Raw genomic sequence first — 24,123 nt, 5'->3', positions numbered from 1 at the left:
ACAGTGGAGCATCCACAGGGACACTCCTTTAAGAAGAACAATCACTTTTGGTCTCTGTTGTATTGCTTCTCTTTCCATGGCTTCAGTCCAGACCAGGCAATAGTTTCTCTGTCCACCACAAAATATAATATTGAGTCTGCTGATAGCAGCTACCAAAAACAAAAGCAGGAGATATACACAGCTATATAAGACTACTATTATACATGAAGCTCAAGTAGATGCTACTTCCTGGATTGATTCAGGATGGGTTCAGGGAAGCAGATCCACTGGGAAGAAAAAATTGTAAAGATCTTTTTTGCTTTTCACAGTTTACCAATTTCCTATTCTCTTCATCCTTTGCCTCTGAGACAATAATCCTAAATGTGAAATCCGCAAGAGTAGGTCGGTGCTGCCCTAGAATGTTCACTATAAAATCATTTCTTCATTGCTGAACCAATCCCTTTGCTTTCAGGTATTATTTGCACCTGAATATTTGTGTATTAGGTAATAGAATCATAATTCTCATGTAGAGATCTTTAGTGCTTTACAAACAGTAATTCCTTAGAATCACACCAGCCTCCACTGAAGTGTCACCACATCTGGGGTGGAGCTGTTTAACAACGTACAGCACTACTAAACCATTTAGGTCACGGACTGAAGAATATTGTAGCCAGTTAACATTGCAGAGAAAATATAGCAAGACAGTCCACAATTAATGAACCTGAAATTTGGTCAAAACATCATCACTAGTTAAGACTAAAACCAGGAAAGATTCTGGTTTCACAAAACACCTCTCTCAGAATTTTGATTTTGTGTAACCACCACCAGGCGGATTTGTACCTGGGACCTCTGGAGCGAGTATAGGAGCCTCTAATCTCTGAGCTAAAAGCCATCTGCCTCCTAGCCCATGCTGTAGAGGTCCCTTGGTCTTAACTGTTGCTGTGGTCTAGGTACCACTTTCATTGCTCAGTAACCACACTAAGGCTATGTCTACACTGGCGCGATCTTGCACCAGAAATATGCAAATGAGGCTAAGCATGGAATATCACCGAGCCTCATTTGCATTCCTAATGAGCCGCCATTTTTGCAGAAGAGGCTCTTGCGCCAGAAGGAGCTGTCTACACTGCCCCTTCTTGTGCAAGAAAAACTCTCTTGTGCAATGCTGCTACACTGATTATTTTCAGGAATAACGGCATTGCGCAAAAGGGTTTTTCTTGCGCACGATGGGGCAGTGTAGACAGCTCCTAGCACAAGAGCCTCTTCTGCAAAAATGGTGGCTCATTAGGTATGCAAACAAGGCTCGGGATATTCCTCGCTTAGCCTCATTTGCATATCTCTAGCGCAACAACCCGCCAGTGTAGACATAGCCTAGGTGTGTGGGTTACATTTGCACAGCCAAAATCTGACATGGTTCAGATCTGGATCCCAATTTATGATAATCTCCACAAAGTGTAAGCAGGGAGATAGATAAATGACACCAGTTTGAGTCCATATGACATTAACACCCCTTTTCTAATAAAAAGGAACATGGGATCTTTAAGGCACATGAAGGATCAGGGTGCTGGTTTTATAGCTCAACTAGACAACAGCAACTAAGCCACACAAGGCACCGGTTCAGGACGAACTATGGATATATCTAAACAGCATGACTGCAGCTTGTGCAGACATACCGGAGCTAGCCTTAGTCTAGCAAGCTCAGATATCAGAGCTGTGTAGCTAGGGCACAAGGTGCTCCCGTGTGAGCTGTATCCATCTGCCAGGTACCCTGGGTAATATCTCACAGGGCCGGCCCAGACTTATGCAGCTTCACTGATCTGGTACCTTGAGCTAGATAAAAACTAGCTTGGGCATGTCTACTCAACTACACTCCCATGCCATGACTGCAGTATAGACATATTCTCAGACATATTCTGTGATTCATCAGTCCATTTCTCAAAGGCACCTGGAGTGCGGTCGGCCAATTCGCCGCGCACCTGGAGCCGGCTCGCCCCCCCCCCCCCGCCAAGTGCCTGGCACCCCCTCCAAGTGCGGGCCCAGAGCACGGGTGGCCAATTCGCGGCGCTCCCGGGGCCGGCGCTCACCATGTGCCTGGGGCCGGCTCCGGCACCATGCATGCGCCACATGCCCGGGGCCAGGCCAGCCCCAAGCACTTGGCGGGCACACACAAATGCCCCCGTGGGCGCCATGGCGCCCGCGGGTACCGTGTTGGGGGCCACTGGTCTATAAGGTGCCACAGGAGTCCTCGTTGCTTCTGCAGTTCCTTCCTGGAGCTCAACCCAGGCAGACCTCTGGGCTGATTGGGACAACCAGAACCTTGGACAGCTCCAAGTGGGCACTGGGCTCTTATAGTTAAGCGGATCTATATCATGCGGCTAAAGGCTAACAAGGGACAACTCTACAGAACCCGGACAGGGGAACTCTGCAGCAAGGCCCTAGAGAAAGGCTGGATGAAACGGCATCCCAGGGAAGTGGCCCAGGGACACAACCATACCTACGACTTTGAAACTCGGCAGGTATCTGCTACATATATGGTTCCTTGGGCGGAGACCCAGAAGAGTGGGCAGGCCTGGGTCCCCCCCCCCCAACCTCCTGAAAACCACACCCAAGAGAGGGGGTAAAAGAGGGGGCCTGAACTTTGGCCATGAACTAGACTTTGACTTGCCCACGGACAGGCAAGTTAAATATTGCAAGACCCCCTTCAGCCACCAAGGGGCACTTGCACTCAGGTCTGAATGTGTTACACAGCCCAAAAATAAATTGAGAAGGCATTTCTAAAGAAAGCTTTTCTAGTCACTTCCCTCCTTTAAAGCTGAAAGTTTGTCAATGAATAAGGTAGCAAGGCACAAACACACCTACCTCCACATTGTAAATATACCTATGGCATCAGTTCATTGTTAAATACAGTGACCTTCCGGCCCTCCTGTGCCTATGCATTAACCCAACAAATCCAATATTTTGGAATGTAACGCCACTGCAGAAGACTAACTGATCTGTAGACAACACAGATTTCTTAAAGGGTGCCTTTCCTTTTCTACCTTTGTTGAGAGGGACACAGATTTGTACTTCAATCATATACATCTACCTACCTACACTTTATCTGATTCATGGTGCATCAAGAAAATCTAAGTCAGGAATATGCACACAATCACATTCGCCTGCCCACACATACTTTTCCTGTACCTTCCACAGTAAGGAAATAAACAGCCTCACCCTGAAAGTGCCTCAGGCCAAATCGGATATGTAAATGTGTAAACACTCTGTGTCTAGACTGCCACTTCAGAGAGTGGAAAATGTGCTACTAAAGATTCCAGTCAGCTGCTGACACACTGCATTCTTCCACAAAGTTTAGCACTAGAACAGGAAGAGGAAAGCACTTAAAGGAGTTGATATAACCAAACACATCAGCAATTACACTTCAGTTGAAGGAAAATAACATGTAAATCCTCACAATGACCCATAACCCTAAACATTGCTTAGTTAAAGATTCATTTTTATAAGACAATATTTACTGCATTTATTTGCAAGATTCCCAGAAGCTGGTGACAGAAAATAGTCACTGCTGCTCAAAATAGAGGAGAATTTCCAAAGTACACCACACATACCAATAAAATCATCTAGTAATTTAAAAGAGAGAACTTTCATAACACCTTCAAGAATTTCCTTAAAATTTGCCTATATCTGACTAATAGTTGGACCCTGAAGCATCTGACAGGGTCTGGCCTTAGAAGTAAACAATGTTTTATTGCCTTCTGCCCTCCCACAGGCTGGGAAAGGCACTCAAAAACAGCCACACTATTGTTCTTGGCAAGGCCACTCAAAGCTAGAAGAATGCCTGGAACCACATTTATTTCTCAAAAATGAACTGTAACATGAGTTGTGGGTCTCAGCATCTCTTACAATCTGTCCCCAAAGTAATCCTTCCTCATTTACATCCTCTGAAAATTTCAAGGAACTGAGAACTGTTTGCATAGAGTTGGAAGAATTCTGGGCTTCCATCTTCACTTCTAGATCTGTCAGTCATTCCCCATGTGACAAGAAGAGTATGCATTCCTGTTGGCAATTTCCCTTTCTTGTGAAATCCTAGTTCTTCCATTTTGTCAGTGAAAACCCTATGTCCATCCATAGGTGCTGGAACTAGAGATACAGGGAGTGAGGGGGAGGGTGCCACAGCATTGGCATTAATTGGTTTCCATTATATAGAAGGTTTACAGTTTGGTTCAATGGCTCTCAGAACCCCCACTATACAAATTGCTCCAGTGTTCCTGGGTCCATCCCCAAACCTCTAAGGAGGAAAAGAATCTGTAATACCAAGACTACATCTCCAGGAAATTTCATCTCTGTCATGTCTTACAGCTTCAGTCACTGCTACAAGCTGATGGACAATGGCCTCAATTATCTCTGGAGGCCAGACTCCTTCCCTGTGCCTTTAAAGAGCTGAATTTATGTTTCTGAATTCTCAAAGGCAAGCAGCATCCCTCAACAGTGCCTCTCATCCAAGAGATATGGATGGAGGATAGAGCCACATATTTCATGACAGAACCCAATGATTTCTGCTATGGGCCAGTATTGAATCTTGCTAGAAGCGGGAAATTCTGCAGCAGCATAAAATGCATGGAAAAATGCAAATGGAGAAGATTTATTGAATTAGAAGTTACAAAATTGATTATTTTATTCATGTTTAATTCAATACTAACCTCTGCATATGAATGTATCCCTCCACAACACACAAATTTAATGCTTTCATGCTAATGCAGAATTTCCAGTCAGCCAAAGAAACACACAGCGTTGTGAATACTAGCAGCAAATTGGCTTATATGCCATGACAACTATCTACACATGAGATGTCTCTGGGTGGGCTGCCTATCAAAGCCCCATGTCACATTTACTGGTTACTCTTGCCCTTTATGTGCACACTAGGGGAAAAGAGGAAAGATGGAGACACTTACGCAAAGCGTGCCATTCATCCTGGCGGATTGTCTTGGTAATGTTGTAGGTGAGGTTCTTGGGAATTGTTGCTGAGGAGTAGTGGTACTTGATGTATGTGCACTGATCAATTGCTCCTGTGATGGGCATAAAGAAAAATAAACAAAACATTGTTAAATAGGAACAACGTCTTTCCCAGTCACAGCTCTTTCCCACCAAAAATAAGAGTGAGAGCCATATTAACTCCTTGGGTAATACCATTGAATCTAACGGGGTTGCTAGGACTGTCTTTGACTCCCTCGGTCTCTCTCACTTACAGATAAGGAAAGCATACTTTTTTTGCTCTGTCCTTCAATAATAAAAAGCATAACCTAGCAGGTTCAAAATTATATATTAATTATGCAAAACAATTCTCATATGCAGGGCCATCCCAATGGGGGAAGTGGCGGGAGTCCTGAAGCAACCCAGTGCCCCTAGCACAAGGCCTGGGGCAACATCCCCCCACCCCACCAACCTGCTGCAGATCCCACCCTGCCCTTCCCTCAAACTGCACCCCTGCTCCATCCCTGCCCTGCTTCCTTCCACCCTACTCCCAAGCAATAGTGGCAGGGGTTGCCCCTCCCCACACACTCACCACATGGGCAGCGGGAGCTGGAGAGGCCTGGCAGCCTGCTCCATTCCACTCCTCCTTGCCCGTTGTGCACCACTTCTCTGCAGCAGTGGGAAGCAAAGTGCCCTGGAGCCAGAGCTCTCTGCAGCCACTGAGAAGCTGAGTGCAGCAGGCTGGGAGAGTGTGGCATATCAGAGTGGAGCAGAGCAGACTACCAGGCCGCTCCAGCTCTCCTGCCTGCATGGTGACTGTGCGGGGAGGGGCAACTGCCGCTGCTGCCCCACACAAGGCCCCATAATCCCTTGGGTCCCTCCCATGCATAGAACTGTTGAGGCAGCCACCACAGATCACCCAAAGCACGGGGCCAAGGCAGCCATTCTAATTCATCCTATAGGCGGGCTGGTTCTGCTCACAGGATTTTTTCCCCTGGCAAGAGGAAAGAGACAGGTGACAGCCACTCAGCTTAATAGCTTCAGAGGGGTAGCCGAGTTAGTATGAAACAGGAAAAACTTAAAAGACAACTCAGCTTAATGTACCTCTGGCAGGTGCCCAGATACCATGGCGATGCACATGGTATTAGAACCAGAATAGAAAAGAAACAACATGCAGTTGACCAAAAACACCAACAGACTTCAAACTCAGACATGAACATATCCTGCATTGTACTCCGTTCATCATGCAGCTGAGATTTCATCTGCAGTCTATGGAAGGCAGCTGTAGATGGTACTAATTTTTTTGTTCGATTTGATGGAGATACCAACTTTTCTTTTTATAGCCATTCCCTTCTTCCCACCGTAATCCCCACTGCAAGCTTTGGTCTTCTGAGGAACCTCATCTCAGTGAAGGTAATGCCTATGGAAGCAGTGGATTTGCGTTAGCCACAGGCTCCCTGCCACTGGTCCATTAGCTAGTGTTTGCTTCTGGTCAGAAACATGTAGACTAGAGTGAGCCCTGCATGGATACAAAATTTCTATCCACATCTGTAAACAATGACACACAGATACTTGCATCCACACCTGTGGATATGGATATCCATGGACATACAGCAGATAGTAGTTTGATGATGCAAAGATGGTTGCAATGCCAACAGGGTTTCCTAGCATCCCTATCAACCTTTCTTTCACCAGACCATTGCTAAGCAATTAGGGTCTGATGAAAAGCCCACTAAACTCAACTTTCCTTTGACTTACATGAGCCTTAGGTCAGGGCCTTACTAAGTAGGTATTTTCAGTGTCATGGACTATGCTCAAGTCACCAAGAGGAGAAAAGACAAAGACTTTTCTAATGGTTGCTTCTCTGATGATACTCATTAGAGGATAGCGTGATACATTAAATTAAAAAAAAAGAAACCATACACCAATAAAGGAGAAAATTATGCAACCCTATATGGGAGGCAGGAAAGGAGCACCCACCATTAGTGCCAACATAAAAGGCTTTAATACATGATGCCAAGAACCCTGACTTTCAGCTCCAGAAAATTAAAACCCTTTCACCATTTGCCTCTGAAAGTCTAGGTTTCTAGCTACTGCAGGTCATAAATGTTACTTGGCACAAACAATCCACCATGGATTCAGAGTGTGAATAGAACATTATGCAACCAAATTATTAGTTACAACCCAGACTGTTAGTATCTTCTGAAGTGACTGTAGCACAAACATTGGAGGTCCTCACTGTTTGCTTTTCTTAAGTGTTCTTCGCATTCTGCCTTTGACAGCAATTAGATTAGACAAAACCAAACATTATAGGGAAAAAAGGCAAAATATTTACATATGTATCCGCCTGCCCTGACAGCGTGATGGGCTTCTGTGCGTGCCTGCACCATCTGGGCACCGAATGAACGCCCAGAATGAAAGTTTCAAACCAAGAATAGTATTTTTTAAAAGCTATCATGGAAAGATCTTCTAAAAAAATTGCAGTCTTCCTAGTGATAAACTTACATCTTCATGCTAATTTGGAAAAAGCTCTCTACTCGCTTTTGCTCAGCTATGTTCATGGTTCAGAAGCTTTGACAGAAAGATGGAAATTGTTTATTTGTCTGGAAATAATCTTCATGTTATCAGATACCTATCCGGACAGAGGACTTGCCTAGAGCAGCTGCAAGGATCACAGATCCACAACTGAAAGAAAAAAAAAATAGTGTTCCATTTGATAATGTTTTTAAAATAATATAATCAGCACTAATGGACTGTGCTAACTTCCTGTGAGAGGCATTGAGAATTAGTGGCTCTCAGAACCTTGCAGCATCAAACCCTAAGGTGAGAAAGAGACTATGACCTCAATTCAGGTGTCAATGGGATTTAAGCACGTTTAACTGTTTTCATGAACTGAACTGTGTTCCTCAACAAAGGCCTGTGTTGGCTGTGGTAATTGTTTAACTAAGATATACAGCATTTAGGAGAAATAAAATGTGTCAGTAGTTAAGTGAGTGGAATACCAATTCCTCCTATGCCTACAGAATTTAAAATACTACAGTAAATTTAGTTCAGAATGTCAGAACCTGTGTTTCCTGTAAGCTGAGCTCATGGGCCGCTACCCAAGAGAGATTCAAATGCCACCCAGCTAATTTGCAGAGTGCCCATAGTGCCAACAGACAGCAGCATGTGTTTCTATTGGTTGGTGGTCCACATCTGCACATGCCTCAGTGCACAGAATATTTATTCCATGCATAGATGGAAAAAAAGAGGGAATATTGGTCAAAGCCACATTTAATTGACTGCTCAACACACCAGAATTATTTCAAATATACAACACTAACAACTGGTACACCACACTCCCTGTGGAAATGTATGTGCTACTTGGTGACTGCCTTTTACTGACCACCACTCACAGTTGTTTGCAGTGTTATAACCATGTTGGTCCCAGGATATTAGAGAGACAAGATGAGTGAGGCAGTTTCTTTGACTGCATCAACTTCTGTTGGTAAGAATAAGCAGCTTTCAAACTACACAGATCTCTTCTTCAGGTCTGACAGACAGGGGATATGAGCTGTAATAAAGTACACTCAAGCTTGGTCAAATGTATAAAAAGTTTCCTGTTGCCAGAGACAAGCTCACATTGGCACTCTGACTTTGCCTGCTCAAGTGTCAGTGTCAGGAACACCCCGGCAGTCAATGGAACTGCACGGATATGAAACCAGGGAGAGGAGTCCTTAAAGTTCCAAAAGGGTTCCCTTTGTCCAGGTCTCTAAACACAGTCAACAATTTGATCACTTTGTGACACCAGGTTTAAGAGAGATGGTGCCTTTCACCCCCAGAGAGGGTCTAGCTCGCAAGCCAAATATGGCTCACTGGGGAGCCAGATGTGGCATTTTTTAAGCTTGAGCCCAGCCCCACCTCACTACTCCCACAGCAGGGAGCCCATGCTGGCGCTACAGCAGGCCTGGGCAAAATAATCCAGCCCACGGACAAAGCAGAGAACCCCCAGGCAGCCTCCCATCCCCTCATGCTACTCAGAAAAAGTGGCTGCGGGGCTGTTTGTGTTTCATAAACTGTGAGCCAGGAGGGGAAGGAGGCATGGTGCTTCATGGCTGCTCCCACCCCCAGCACAATCCCATTGGCCAGTTTCTGCCCAATGGAAGCTGCCTGTTTCAAGAACAGACAGCACACAAAGGATCAATACTCCTCTCCCCTCAGGCTCTGATTCACACAGCACATGTCCCTAAAGCCTGGGGGGCCGGGGGGCACAGCAGGCTCCTGAGAAACATGCTGGGCTGGAGTCTCACTGGTAAGTCTCCCAGCTAAAGCCTGCCTCTGGCACCCCAGCCCCTCCTTTTCCCCCAGCCCTCTGCCTCTCTACCTCACATAGTCCAAACCCTCTGCCCACTCCTGAGCCCATACCTCCTCCCAGACCCTGCACCCCAATCCTCTGCCCCAGATCACAATCCCCTCTTACCTCAGGTCACAAGCCAAACCCTTCACTGTAATCCCCTGCCCTAGGTCACAATTCAAACTCCTGCACCCTAATCCCATGCCACTCAAACTCAGTGGCCAAAAAAGTTCCAGACCCCAAAAAAGCTTTGGCCAACCCAAAAAAAGCTCCCCACCCCTGCCATAAAGAAAGGCAATGTTGAAACCTTGTGTGTTGGACATAATTTTTTACTTAATTTAAGAATGAAGCCTGGCCAACAAGTCCCCATTTGGGGCCCAGCCCCCAGCTAACCACAGCGTTGTAACATTCCTGCACAACCCCCCCCCCCACACACACACACACACACACACAGCGCAACCCTGAGCCCTTCATACACCGGAACCCCCTGCCCCAAGCCCCTCACAGCCCCATATTCTGGAACCTCCACATCCCCCGTCTCCTGCCATGAAACTCCTGCACCCCCCCCCACACACACAACCCTGTGCACTGAGCCCATCATACACCCCTGCCCTCAGCCCCTCATATACCCCAACGCAGATGTCTGCACCCTCACAGCCCCAGTCCCCTGCCATAACACTCCTGCACTCCCCCCCACACCTCCAACTTGTGGCCTGAGTCCATTATAACCCAAAACCCCCTTCCCTGAGCCCTTCATACACCCCAACCCAGACTCCTGCACCCCCACATCCTCACCCTACTGCCATAAGATTGACAGAAGACAGACTGAATGCAGGCATGAAGTTGGATTTGACCAGTTATGATGTAAACTTCAAAGAAATGCGCAAAAAGATGCAGCAGCAGAAGTCACAATATATAAAGTCTATGAGTACAATGTTTCATTTATGCTATCAATCATTATGTTAAACTGTATATTTTCATTCATGCAAATAGGCATTCTTATACAGCTCTTGGTTGACCACTGTTGGTTCTGAATGTTGATGCAGTTTGGCTCTGGTTTGAAAAGGGTGCCAACCCCTGGTCTAGCTCATAGTACAAACTACCAAGTCCTCTGAGCACAGCCATCCTCTAGGGCCCTGGGAGGATGATTTTCACCATAACTGGGCCCAGAACTACATACCTCATGAAAGGCTTCCTGAAAATCCTTGCACTGTCATCTAACTGTGGCTTTTCTTTTCAGAGAGAAAAGAGACTTAACCCTCTCTTTTCCCTCTACCGAGTTTGGCATCTCCAGCCCATCACATTGATGCACAAAGATTTAATACTGCTACAGCTCATGCAGATTCACATTCAGGTCAAGTGGCTGGGCCAGGGCTGGATTTACAGGCAAGTGACCTAGGCAACTGTCTGGAATCCTGGTGGGGCGGTGTGCAAGTACTGGGCCTGGCATGCTATTTTTGTGGTTAGCAACAAAAGGGAAAATAGGATGTTTGAAGTAACATGTTTCAGATATTCCCGATGTGGATTCCTTTTTCACTAACCTCTTAGAATGTTCTGGATCTTCGTACAATCTCATGGAACCTTCCAGACTTTCAGATGGCTACATTTACCTTGAACCTCCTAGAATGCTATCAGCTGTGTCTTTGTGGGGATGCAATGGAGCCGGGAGGAGTGGGGGGTGGGGGGAGGAAATGCCACTCAGGGTATGTCTACACTAGCCCCCTAGATCCATCTAGGGAGGCTAATGAGGGCGACTGAAATTGCAAATGAAGTGCAGGATTTAAATATCCCACGATTGATTTGCATGTTCCCGGCCAGTCGCCATTTTATAAATTGACTAGCCCGAAGTAATTGCCCGCGTCTACATGTGGCAGTGAAATGGGATTCTGATTTAAAGCCCCTAAATCAAATTAGCTGGTAAACCTCATTGTAGGAGTAATATCAGCTAATTCGAGTTAGGGCTTTAAATCGGAATCCCGTTTCACTACCGCACGTAGACGCAAGCAGTTACTTCGGGTTAGTCAATTTCTAAAATGGTGACCATCCAGGAACATGCAAATCAAGTGCAAGATATTTAAATCCCGGGCTTGATTTGCAATTTCGGTCGCTCTCATTAGCCTCCCTACATCGATCTAGGGGCTAGTGTAGACGTACCCTCAGGTAGTAAGGAAAGAAAAAGTAAAGTGAGGCCCCGCTGCAATATTATGCACTTTTTTTATTAATCAGCATACTATATACAACACAACACACAGAAGAAATCAAAGAGGTGCTCTTAACAGTAGAGACTCATAACAAAAACAAGCTTCCACTTCCTCTTGGCTGTACTTTACAAAAACCCAACAAGCCACTTATAATGCTCATTTTGCTTCCTTTACAGAAGGAAAAGGAAAAAAAAATTATTTCAACTCTGGGACCCTCAATTCATCTAACAACAGTGTCAACCTATCCAGCCACACTCTTAGCCTGGCAGAAGAATCTTCCCTATCTCGGAGACTCGCTTTCTGCTCCACCACCCCCACAAATATGATTCAGCTTTGTGGCGATCTAGAAGCCTATTTTCACTGCCTTCATCTTAAGAAATATTTCCAAGACACCATTGAATGCCGCACTGATCTGCCTTAGGATCCCCCTGCCAACCCCACAAGAGGAAGACCTCTATTGGACCCCTCCTGATGGTCATAAAGAGTCTTGAATTCTACACTGATTGTTTCCGCAAATGTGCACAGGCAGACCTTGTTAACAAACAGCAACACGTGACATATAACCTCAGCCATGCAGAATGCATTTCTATCCACAGCCTCAAAAACAATTCTAACATTATAATCACAGAGGTTGACAAAGGGGGTGCTGTAGTCAATATGAACAGAACACATTATGAACAGGAGGCTGCCAGACAACTCACCAACACCAAATTCTACAGGCTTCTTTCCTCTGATACCACTAAAGAATACCAAAAAAATAGACCATCTGCTCATGAAACTCCCTGCTACAACTCGGGACCAAATGTATACAAACACAAACCCCAATCCCCAATCCCCAATCCCCAATCAAGAGTTTGTCAGCTACCCAAGATCCACAAACATGGAAATCCCAGAAATCCCATCATCTCAGGCACTGGCACATTTACAGCACGATTACCTGGTTATGTTGACTCTCTTCTCAGAATCTATGCTACCAGTACTCCTACCTGCCTTTGCGACACCACGACTTCCTGAGGAAACTACAAAACATCAGTAATCTTCCTGAAAACACCATCCTCTAGAAGCTCTTTACACCAACATTCCACACGATAACAGATTACTGGCCATGAGGAACACCATCCCTGATGACGCCACTGTGCACCTGGTAACTGAGCTTTGTGATTTTGTCCTCACCCACATCTATTTCCAATTTGGGGACAATTTATATCTTCAAGTCAGTGGCACAGCAGTGGGAACCCGCATGGCCCCACAATATGCCAACATCTTTATGGCTGACCTCGAACAACGTTTCCTCAGCTCCCGCCCCCCAACACCCTTACACTACACTGATGACGTCTTCATCATAAGGACCCACAGGAAGGAGACCCTTGAAGAATTCCACAGAGATCTCAACAACTTCCACTCCAGCATCAACCACAGCCTGGACCAGTCCACACAAGAGATCCACTTCCTTGACACTACAGTACAATTATACAATGGACACATTTCCACCACTTTATACGAGAAACCTCTTGACTATTATACTTACCTACATGCCTCTAGTTTTCATCCAGGACACATTTCCCAATCAATTGTTTACAGTCACACCCTATAATACAACCAGATTTGCTCCAAACCCACAGACAGACACAGACAAACACTACAAGATCTCCATCAGGCATTCCTAAAACTTAAATACCCACCTGGGGAAGCCAAAAAACAGATTGACAGAGCCAGACTAGTACATCAGTTGCTTCAAGATAGGCTCAGAAAACAAAACAACAGAGCACTACTAGTCACTACTTACAGCCTCCAATTTAAACCCCTCCAACACATGATTAACAATCTACAACCTATCCTGGAAAATGATCTCTTACTCTCACAGGCCTTGGGAGACAGGCCAATCCTCGTTTCTAAACAACCCCAAACCGCAAGCAAATTCTTTCCAGCAATCACACATCATACCTCAATCATGCTCACCCAGGAACCCACCCCTGCAATCAACTCCGGGGCCAACTTTGTCCACACATCTACACAACCCACATCATTACAGCAGAGACTCATACAACTGCACATCCACTAATGTGATATATGCCATCAAGTGCCAGCAATGCCCCTCTGCTATGTATATTGGCCAAACTGGACAGTCTCTATGAAAAAGGATTAATGGACACAAATCAGATATTTGAAATGGCAACACACAGAAGCCTGCTGAACATTTTAACTTGCCTGGACACTCATTAACAGATATAAAGTGGCTATCATCTTATCAAGTAATTTCAGGAACCAGCTAGAGAAAGAGTCTGTGGAACTAGCCTTCATATGCAAATTTGACACATTCACCCAAGGAATGAACAAAGACACATCTTGGATGGGCTGTTCTATTCTACATCCAAATGACATCAAAAGCTAACTATCAGGTACTTACAGCCCACTTTATTAGCCTCATTTAGAATGGACACTTCAATTGACCTTTAAAAAGAGGTTTTTTTCCTTCTGCCTCTCCCCTCTTTTTCTGCTATATATTTACACTCCTGGGCCACTTGCTTCATATTTGTCATCTGAAAAAGTGGGTTGTGCCCACAAAAACTCATGATATTATCTATAGTTTTTGGTTAGTCTCTAGATGCGACAGGACCATTTGTTGTTTTTTAATTACAGACTAACACAGCTACTTTGAGACATGTTTTACTACGTAATCGTGACAGTGTACTTGCACTTTAAGACTTGAAGAATGTAAGCAGTGACTAATAAAGGACATATTTAATGAGATGCCATACCCCTATCTGCACAGTACTGTAAAAGATACTATTACTGTAAAAGATACTTTTGCCATGTTTAACATGTAATGTTTGATGTTAGTACAATTCAGTTATTTCTAAAATTAAAAGATTCCTACAAGCTTAGGAGAAAATGTTTTTGCTTATATATGAAGTAAATAGATACAGATTTACAGATCCTAGCATGCACATTTATTGTCTCACATGACAGGGATAAACCACACATACAAATCATGCATCAAACTGGTCAAATGGGGTACAAATGCAATAAAAGATAAGGTCTTGGAAAGTTTAAGAAATGGCGGGAGGGGGAGTCCTTGCCTGGGGTGCCATTTGGCCTAGGGCCAGCCCTCATTAGGCCAATATTTGTGGGGGGAAAAAAACATACCGTGTTTTCTTTTTTACAATGACCATAAAAATCTACCAAGGAGAGAGTCAATAAAGAACAGTGTTGACGCAGATTAGTAGGGATGCTCACACTGCTGTTGTCCATGCTGCACGGGGGTCTAGCAGACATGCCGGGCCCTTTGGCAAGGGAGGGGGAACTGACTATCTGGCTTTGCACTCCCAGAAAAAGCAGAGCCTCAAGCAGAAAGAGCAGGCAGGACTGGGAGCAGCCAGCCTTCAGCACTGCTTGGAACTCACCACGCTGCCCCCCCCCCATCCCCACCCAATCCTCCAAACCACCCAGAGCACACCATGGGGTACTCCTGCGGTGATTTAAGGAGCCCAGGACTCCAGCTGCTGCCAGCCGTGGGATAGCAGCAGTGGTGTCCAGGAGCCCTGGGCTCTTTTGAATCACCAGGCAACTGCTCCCTTTCACCCTGCTCTATAAGCAGACTGGCCATGCTGATCTTGTTTTCTGGATGGACGCTTTCAGTCTCCAAGGCTCTCTAACTAGTATCTTTCCTTAGCACTAAATTGGCTGATCATTTTTAGAAGGGGAAAAATGGGCGTATTTGAACATTGTGCAACTTACCCAAGAAACAATCTGTCCCCTTGGCCACTCTGATAAGTGACGTATAGATTTGACATCAGTCTTGATATTTTTGTCTCCAAAGTGCCCAGAGGACTCTGACCAGAGTGGCCAAGTTGACTTTTCCAGAGGTAGTTTCAAAGATATTAAGGCCAGAAGGGATCTGATCATCTAGTCTGACTTCGTATGTAGCACAGGCCTCACCTTCGTTGTCTCATGGTGGCACAACTGAAGGTGCTGCTCCAGAAAATGACCTCTCAAGGTAGTCAGGAACATCAAGGAAAACCTTCGTTTGCACCGACAGCACTGATGCCACATTGATCCTAGCTGTGATAGATCAGGGCTGAATCAGCAGGGTAGGGTGTTGTTTTTACGGTGACAATAACTGAATTCTCCCAGGCCCACTGGATGACACCCATTTATCCTTCCCTTTATGGTCACCATGTTAGTTAGTAAAGGGGTTATTTTGGAACTCTTAATGGCTTTGCTTCATGATCCAGAAGGCTTAGTGTTAATAACACAGGAACTCCTCCCCCCCACACACCCTCCTCATGAGCTGCCAGCCTAGAGAATGAGGGGCCAAGAATCCTACATGGCAGCTTTGCTGAGAGCTCTGTCAGACTTAATTTGTTCTGGATTAAATTTGACAAGAACAATCTAAACTTCGCAACAGATTTAGCCTAGAGCACGGACCTGACAGAAACTCCACAGAACATCTCCTTTAGATAGACAAAGACTAAATCAGCTGAAAGCATTTGTCACCTCCCAGTTTGCATTTTCCCAAGAAATCAGTCATAGACCCATCATGTATGTTTTGTTGTATTACGTTTGCTACCATGGACTATGGTACCATGAGCTCCCCCAAGACAACTGAGGTCTATGATTTTAGACTTAATCAGCTTCAAACAGCTTTTGCATTTCTGTGTTCTAGCTACATGTGGATGAACTGTTCATAGCAAACAATTTATTCCACAAATTTCACTCTTTGCTCCGGCTTTAATTTTTACAAACCTGTTCTTCAAAATTATTAGACAGATATGTTATAGGAACAAGTTTCAGCTTATGCCCCCATGTTCATGACACGTCTTCTTTCCTTCTACTTGAATGTTTATCCTAATCACATGGTTGTTTCTGTCCCCAGTTGTACCTGTAATAACAGGGAGAAAGTTGTAGTCCAGTCATTTAGCTTTATGATTCTCTTAAGGAAAATGTATGAACAAAGTGGGGGATTTGGAGGAAGCGGCCCGGCAGAACAGGAAATATTTAAACCCTTTCCTTGGCAGGCAATTGGAGTCAGGCTCTGCCTGAGGCAGTACTGATAAAAATTAGGCTGTAGTATTACTCTAAACTTGGATCACATCGCTCAAAATAGTTACATGTAGCATAATACTATGTGAGATGTCAACAAGCACAAAAGTCATGTCTGTACTAGGAAAGAAAAGTGTATTTCTGACAGTCGTTAACATCTTAGCGTAGACAAGGCAGTTGTAGTTTTAACACAGTGGCTAGTAAAAGTCAACTGCACTGGGGAGCTTATGGTTTACCTTGACCAGCTAACGTGTTAAAATCCTTGTATCAAGTAAGTAGTCTTAACACGTTAGCTAATACGTTAAAAACCCACCTCTTTTCCTAAAGAAGACAAGACCAAAGAGTGTGACTACATACTTGTCTGGATTACTTCATTTCTTGCGGAGCTTTTCCAGCTCTGAAGATTGTAATTACATACTCTTGTCCATCTCTATTCATTGTGATAACAGCAGAAATCTGGCCAGGGCTTTTGGGAACCCAGTCCTTTTCTGTGCATACCTGCTAGGGCTGAAGATCCTGTAAATAGTAGGCAAATGACACAATATCTCAAATTTGCATGACTGACAATGGCTGTGCCTTGCATAAACAGCCAATGTCCTGATTACTGGCACTCAAGTAATCAGTAATTATGCTGCATCACAGAACAAACTTTGGGAATTGATTTACTTCTGGCTGGCTCTGGCATCCTCCTGATTGGTGTCCAAGTATGTTGGACAGCTCTGCTGGCTGCTGCTTATCCTGAAATGAGAGGAGAGCTGTAGTTGGGGTGACAGCTCCAGTGCCTGCCTTGGGCTGGGCTGAAAAGCTGGATGCTTCCTACTTTGTTAGACAATGTTGTGGCTCAGCTGCTGGCTCTTAGCCAGGTGACTGGCTCTGGCTACGCCTTGTTTCTTGCTCTGTTGCTGAAAGGAGTACTACCAGCCAGTGTTCCTTCTAATCTTTTCCATCCGTGTGCAGAATGAATTTTGTTAGGTGCACAGAGGCATGCATGAATGTGCACCACCAGTACAAGCAAAACACAAGCTGTGGGCGCTCTGTTCATCAGCTGGGCATCATTGGAATCTCTCCTGAGTGGCCACACAAGAGCCCAGCTTACAGGGAACACTGCTGCCAGCCCCTCTCTGGGCAGGTATCTGTGAGTGTGAGTGAGCCTGGGCACGCTGCCTCCCCTGTGTGCTGCTTACAGGCCCCAGTGGCCACAGAAGGTGGTTGAGCACTGCCCAGTGCTGTTTTAGCCACAGCTCCAAGGTAACTGTCATGGGTAGGTTATCACGGAAGGTGGGTCATTTGGGACTCAGTGGAGAACTCTAATCATAGAGATTCAGCCTAGAATGGTGACCTCCCAGTGAGCTGCCATGCCCCATCTATCCATATCCTCTCATTGGTCAGATCCTGCTCTGATGACCCACTACCAATCCACCCATGATAACTTTCTCAAGGTTATTTCCAGATCTACACCTAATGTGATACATAAGTTTGTATCTGTTGATTCCCAACATCTGAGTCCGCTTCTCACCCATAGTATTTACTATCAGAGGCATCCATCTCTCCTGATCCAATAAAGTTGACACACAAAAGATTTCACCATCACCACATTTCAAAAGCTCCCATTTTCTTCTGGTCAGCAGCTTTAATTTCCCACAATTCACATCCACTCATTGCTATGGAAAAAAATTAAGCTTGTCACCAGTCGCACCTATATGCATTTAGAAATGACATATTTCCCCGTACCCCACCCTCCTAACACACACCCATACATACTTCCTTAACAGAAGCCATACCTGATGAGTCATTCCTAGTCTTCTTATGATTTCCTTGGTAGACCCTCCTTGATTGGATATGTATGATCCCATATTATTAATCTACTGCCTATACAGGTAGACCATTAATTATGACGTCCACTTGCATCCTGTTAATCCTGGTAGTGTCCATGCATTCTGTTTTCATCCCATTCAGGAACGGTCAATATTCCTCATGAATTGTTTTTAGACTCCAACATTGATTGCATTGCATAGAGGGTTGTAGCAGAAAGCACCATGTCATAAGCATATCTGAGGCTGAGTTTAAGAGGAAATGGAAATCCCAGCTCCTCCTACTTTGCCAAAAACCTTCAAATGGTTTGTTACATAACAAATTATGCATTTATATTAACGATGCGCGGTACAAACCACACTCCTATTTCGCACCCTGCCCAGTAGAAAACGACTGTCTCCTGCTTCTGTTCTCAAGTGGTCTGCTGTAGATGGTAAAGACTTGTGGCAAGTTAAATGAGATGCTTTGGAGTCCCTATATCTTTCAGTATTCTTCAGACAGTCGCGTCAGACCACATCAAATGCTTTTGAGTAGTCAGTGAAACCCATGATCGATGACTGATTGCATTTTTCAGTGATGCAATGAATATTCACTACTTGATCAGGGATGCGTCATTCCTCTCTGAAACCAACTTGTGGGGTAGTTCTGTATGTGTATCCCTTGTTTCATGAGATCCTTGGTTATGTAGTACAGAACTTCGCTTGCATACAGTATCAGGGAGATGATTCGATAGTTCCTACATTCTGTTATGCTTTCCTTCTCTGTTAAGGTCAACACAATTATCTTGTCTAGTCTTCCAGCTAATTTCTAGTCATCCGTGCATTATTACACATTTTCTACACAAGATCAGGACTTTGTTTGCCAACCACTTTTAACTTGCCTGAAGAATTGTTATCTACCGCTGGTGTTTTCCCAGGCTTCTTTTTCATGATAGCTTGCACCACCTCCTCTTGCAGGATTGATAGATCTAGTTCCATACTCTCTTTTCTCTCACACCCCAAATTATGCCTGGATCTGGTGAAGCATACAGATTGGGATAGTTCTCTCTCTCTACCTGCATTTAATATCATCACTGCAACAGTGCTCACTCACCTCTCGTGAGTGCCTCCTGTTGGCTGTATGCAAATCTGCACTCTCACTGCTTACAATGCCCACCATTGGTTATTGCCCTCATCACCAGGTCTTCCCCTTGGCTCAGCTAAGTCACACACAATCCAAACACATCTGGGGTTACACATCCAAGAGCTTGTCCCTGTGCCCTTGTTACTGTCTTTAGCCCTGTCTCTGGGCTCAGCCCTCACCCTCTTTTGGGCCCTGTTTAAGTCTGTATCTGTCCTGATATACAGTGGTGTTCCCAGGGCTTCCTCTCTGAAGAGTCTGTAGGTCCTGCCCTTCATCTGTGCATCTAAACAAGCTTTATTCCATTCTTGGGTCCCAGACTACCTTAGCAGTGGCAGGACCAAGGCCCACCCAGTACTCTAGGTTCTGACCTAGCAATCCTATAAATAGCAGCCATATGCTGCTTCCTGTAATAGTTGCTGCTGCTACTCCTTGGGCCACAGCCTGCATAGCACCTTCCTCTTCATCCTTACCTCAGGGCTGAGAATCTCAACTCCTCTGTTGCCTCATCCTTCTGGTCCCAGCCAAACACTTCTCTGTTCAGACCCTGCAGCTCCTTTTTAACTGGGTCTGCCATGCTCTGATTCACTGCTTCCCTGCAATCTTTCTAGGCAAGTGAAGAGGACCCACCTCACTGTAGTAGGACACTGAAACCTCTAACTGGGGGAGTCAAAAGTCACACCCCGTCACAATCACCCTCAGGGAAGACTCTGTGATCAAACATAATAAGAGGTCAGGATGGCAGGGAAAACCTTTCGGTAATAAGTCTGACCCGTATGAACATACCTTTTGTATTATTGCTCTTGATCATCTTCAAGTTCCATACGTTTTGCCCCCATATATTCAGTCATCTCGTTTAGTCTGTCTTTAAATCTGCTTGCTCAGTTCCTTAGATTCTCTCCTATGTTCTTCCACCGCCAAGCCATTCTCTTTCACTTTGTCTCCTTTTTTCCTCCAGCTCAACCAGCTTTTCAGTTAACCATGTGCAGCCCCACTTGGATGTTTCAGAATATGTGCACTGGCGATTTCAAGAATAATAGTTTTCATTTTATTTCAAAGTTTGTTGCTTCAGACCCATTCTGAGCAAAGCTACATAATCTTGATTGATGCAGGACCAAAAGAAGTGGAGTTGTTGAATGTCATGTCTTTTTAACTTTTAATTGAAGCTAATAGCTATTAGTCTGCGATTGGGGGAGGCTTTGTCCGTTGCAAACTTGTGCTCCAGCTTTAGATCATTACACGGTCAATTCGGTTTGTGTCACTGTCAGGTGACCTCCACATGAGCCTTAGATATGGCAGGTGGATCATTGTGGCGAAGGACAACACAGAAGCATCAGTAGCAGCGAGGCTCCCCTCTATCTAGTTAAATCATTAAAGGGACTCGGGGGGGGAGGGCGGGAAGGGAGGACTTCAGAATAGGACTTGGCAGCCTCAGTCAGTGATGGCAATAAGCTGTGGCAGAGGCATTCTTTAGCCACTCTATACAATACCCAGGGTCAGGAAGTGAATCCACCTGAACAAGCCTCTGACGAACGGACTTCATTGACCTCAGACAACTGTAAATGGAATGCAATGGAAGGACAAAGTGAGGCATTTTAAAGAGCTATATGTCCATTGAACTTTCACATGGCAAGGTGGAAATCTGAAGTAAAGGATTCTTCCCAGGATACTGTGGAGCTGGTGCTTACTCATTGCTCACATTCTATTAAAGCATTGTTGCCATGTTTTCCCAAATTAATGTCACATTCCCTCTCATCTTAAGTTTTCTTTTCTTATAGACGGACTCAAAGCCTGCAAGTAGGGATGTATTTGCCTCTTAGAGGTACCCATGAATGGAGTTTAGTTTCCTAGGTTTCTTGTGGGTAATTGAGCCAGTTCTGTACTGTAATGTTAAGGGGAATCCCTAGATATTAGACCCAGGCCTCATTGCTGCCAGCACTGGCTGGCAGAAGGGTGTATATGTATTGGACAGGGATTTTTATTAGGAAAAAAAAAAGGGCTTTGGAGTCTGGAGGGGAAGCTTCTTTCTTCTTACTTCTTTCTCTTAGTACTTCATCCAGATTTACTTTCAAACGAAGACCATCTCCAATCCCCTTGATTAGGGCAAAATAGTGGTCAACTGGGGGAAGGACACCGGTAGAAATTAATGAGGGGAACTAGCTATACTCCCATATACATAACCTCAATAGTCAGCTGAATTTCAAGAAAGAGAGACAGAAAAGGTCTAAAACAGCTGTCGCCAATGTGGTTTCCCATGTATTGCATACCCGCAGCTGGCCCACTGTAGTTCACTTTGAAACTGTTCAGCTGATAGAATATAAATATTCTACCCATGAAAAGAAAAGAAGCCAAGCATGAGACCAAGTTCTGAATTTGCAGTGGGAAATGAGGAGTTTGCACTTTGCCTCAAAGCAAGCCACTTTTTCAACATGACAGTGTAGACACAAAGGACAGTGAAGATGCAATAACGCCTTCTGTCGACAGAACTCAGCAGCACTGTAGACACAGGTATCGTTTTGTCAACAAAAGTCCACTTTTTTCAACAAAACTCTGTAGTCTAGACACACCCAAAGAAACACGAGTGAGTGGAGGAGTGCTGTGACATATATTCATCCTCTTATGTGTATTACCACTGTTTTCACCAACTTACACCGCTGCACAAAGTAGTCCACCACTTGATTATTTTCATGTTATTTTGGGGACGGTCGTGTTATTCAAAAAACGTTCCCTAAAAAAAAAAAATCATGCTATTGCGAAAATGTGTTAAGCGGGCACATGTTAAACGCGTAATTACCGTATCCCATGGAAAACAGTGTTCAGTGATCTAGGAAGCCATCTCACTGTATGAGCAGCTTCTTTTCACCCACAGCATTGATTACAGGCCTTGAGTTTTTTTGTTTTTTTTACTGAGTCCTTAACACACAGGCACAGTGCCAGCATCTCTAGCTCTCTGCTGAGCTCATTGTTCAGTCCTTCCACATTTAAATACACTGGGCCAGAATGATCCTCCTCACACTCATTTTGCTTTTAAACCCAAGTAATTCTTCTGATTTCAACAGAATTACTCCAGATTCACACGTGTAAGTTTGAGACAGAAAAAAATCAGGCAGACCCAGGCCCTGTTTCTAAGGCAGCGGCTGAGAATATTAGATAAGATCTTCAGATGATGTCAATAGCTGCAGATCCATTGACATCACTGATTTACACCAGCTGAGGATTTGGCCAATGGTGTGTCATAGAATCACAGGATACCTATCTCTGTACCTTGGAAAACTGCACAGTCTCTTTACTGCTGCCAGTTGAGGAAACAGGAACACACATCCAGCTCGCCAGGTCTCCTGCTGCTGGCTTTTGGCCACTTCACAAATTGCCATGCTAGACAGTATGTTAGGCAATATTTTTTTCCAGCATTTCATCCCAGTGCTTCTGCTCTCAGGACACAACATGACACAAGGAATAATTCAAGTGTTCTACAGCCCACAGTCCAGAACTACAGTGAGCATTGTCTCAGCCCATCTCCCAAAAGGTCACACTTACAGACCTGGTCTGAACAAGAGCCCTGGAGCATTCTTCCTGAAAAAGACCACCTTGCTAAAAGTTCATGTGAACTGCAGCATGTGTCTAGATGATGCTCAGCATAGTTCCATGCAGAATTTATGTTCTTTACCTGATCTTGGTGATTTGAGTTTCACATTGGAAGATAGGCGCTCAGGCTTCATATGTGAAAATTCATAACCATAAAACAAAAGAAAAAACTTGGCGTAGACAAACATTTAGGCTAAATGCCTTCTCTAGGAGCTTCAAATGATGGCATTTTAAGAAATAATTCTGAAGAGGACATTTTCTCTACTTACATTTGGGATCACAGAGCAGGCAGGTTTTTGTTTGAATTAAACAACACAGGAGTAACAGGACTTTCATAAGAGTTCCACAGTTTTTTGCATGTTTAATAAAAGGGTTTGAAGCTATCTCCACAGAAATGTATAGCATCAAGAACAATGGTGTCCCTCTAAAGTAAACATTAGAGGAATTCTCTGTGCCTTATGTTTTCAGATTAAGCTCAGAATTCTACCAAGATTGATTTTTCCCCATCCAGGAGATGAATGTAATATGGGTGAAGAAGGAAAATTGATTAATGTAGACTGTTTTGCCCAAAAATAGCACTTTCAACTGATCATTTCAAGGAGTTTTTAAACGTTCTTTGCAAGCAAGACAGACAGTCTTTATGCTGGACTTTCCTAGGGTTTCCCCAGGAAAAAGCCATGGATTTTGGACACTTTGACTTGTTTTTTGAAGAACATGTACTTGATCATCTAGGATCCCCAAGACAAAACTCTTCGCTCTGCTCCTTGTGTATCCCAGCTGCTTCAGGCAAGTGTGATGGCTGTGCATTATTGACAAGTATTATCAAAACATCAATCTGCGAAGGGAAGAGTGCTGGCCGTCCACTCGCATGGAGGTCTCCTCCAGCCGTTTAGGTGCATAGAGTTCAAGGTTAGGGAGCAAGATAGTTTCTAAACATTAAGCAGAGTAGTTGGTAATACATATTTATTACCCCAGAAACTGTGCAAGGAATGCCTCTGCTGGGATGACACCTTGGATGATACTGCCAGCTAGATTCTCCAAACAGGAGAGCCAACAGCCCGTGGGCAAGATGGGGGGCACTGGCTC

General features: G+C 44.6%; 2 protein-coding genes across 2 annotated transcripts in view; one reads left to right on the top strand and one right to left on the bottom strand.

Annotated features, from left to right (window-relative positions):
- Nucleotides 1-24,123, top strand: part of BRAF (B-Raf proto-oncogene, serine/threonine kinase) — a 568,039-nt gene that overhangs the window by 257,233 nt on the left and 286,683 nt on the right. The gene's annotated exons all lie outside the window — the stretch shown is intronic.
- The window catches only part of TMEM178B (transmembrane protein 178B), a 347,923-nt gene that overhangs the window by 246,343 nt on the left and 77,457 nt on the right, over nt 1-24,123 (bottom strand). The window contains exon 2 of the mRNA XM_006133377.5: nt 4,926-5,039. Within this exon, the coding sequence (XP_006133439.1) occupies nt 4,926-5,039 (114 nt within the window). The remainder of the gene's footprint in view (nt 1-4,925; nt 5,040-24,123) is intronic.

This window comes from Pelodiscus sinensis, chromosome 1 (genome assembly GCF_052426305.1).
Source record: "Pelodiscus sinensis isolate ZL-2025 chromosome 1, ASM5242630v1, whole genome shotgun sequence".
Classification (NCBI taxonomy): domain Eukaryota; kingdom Metazoa; phylum Chordata; order Testudines; family Trionychidae; genus Pelodiscus; species Pelodiscus sinensis.
This window is presented reverse-complemented; position numbering and strand designations above follow the sequence as displayed.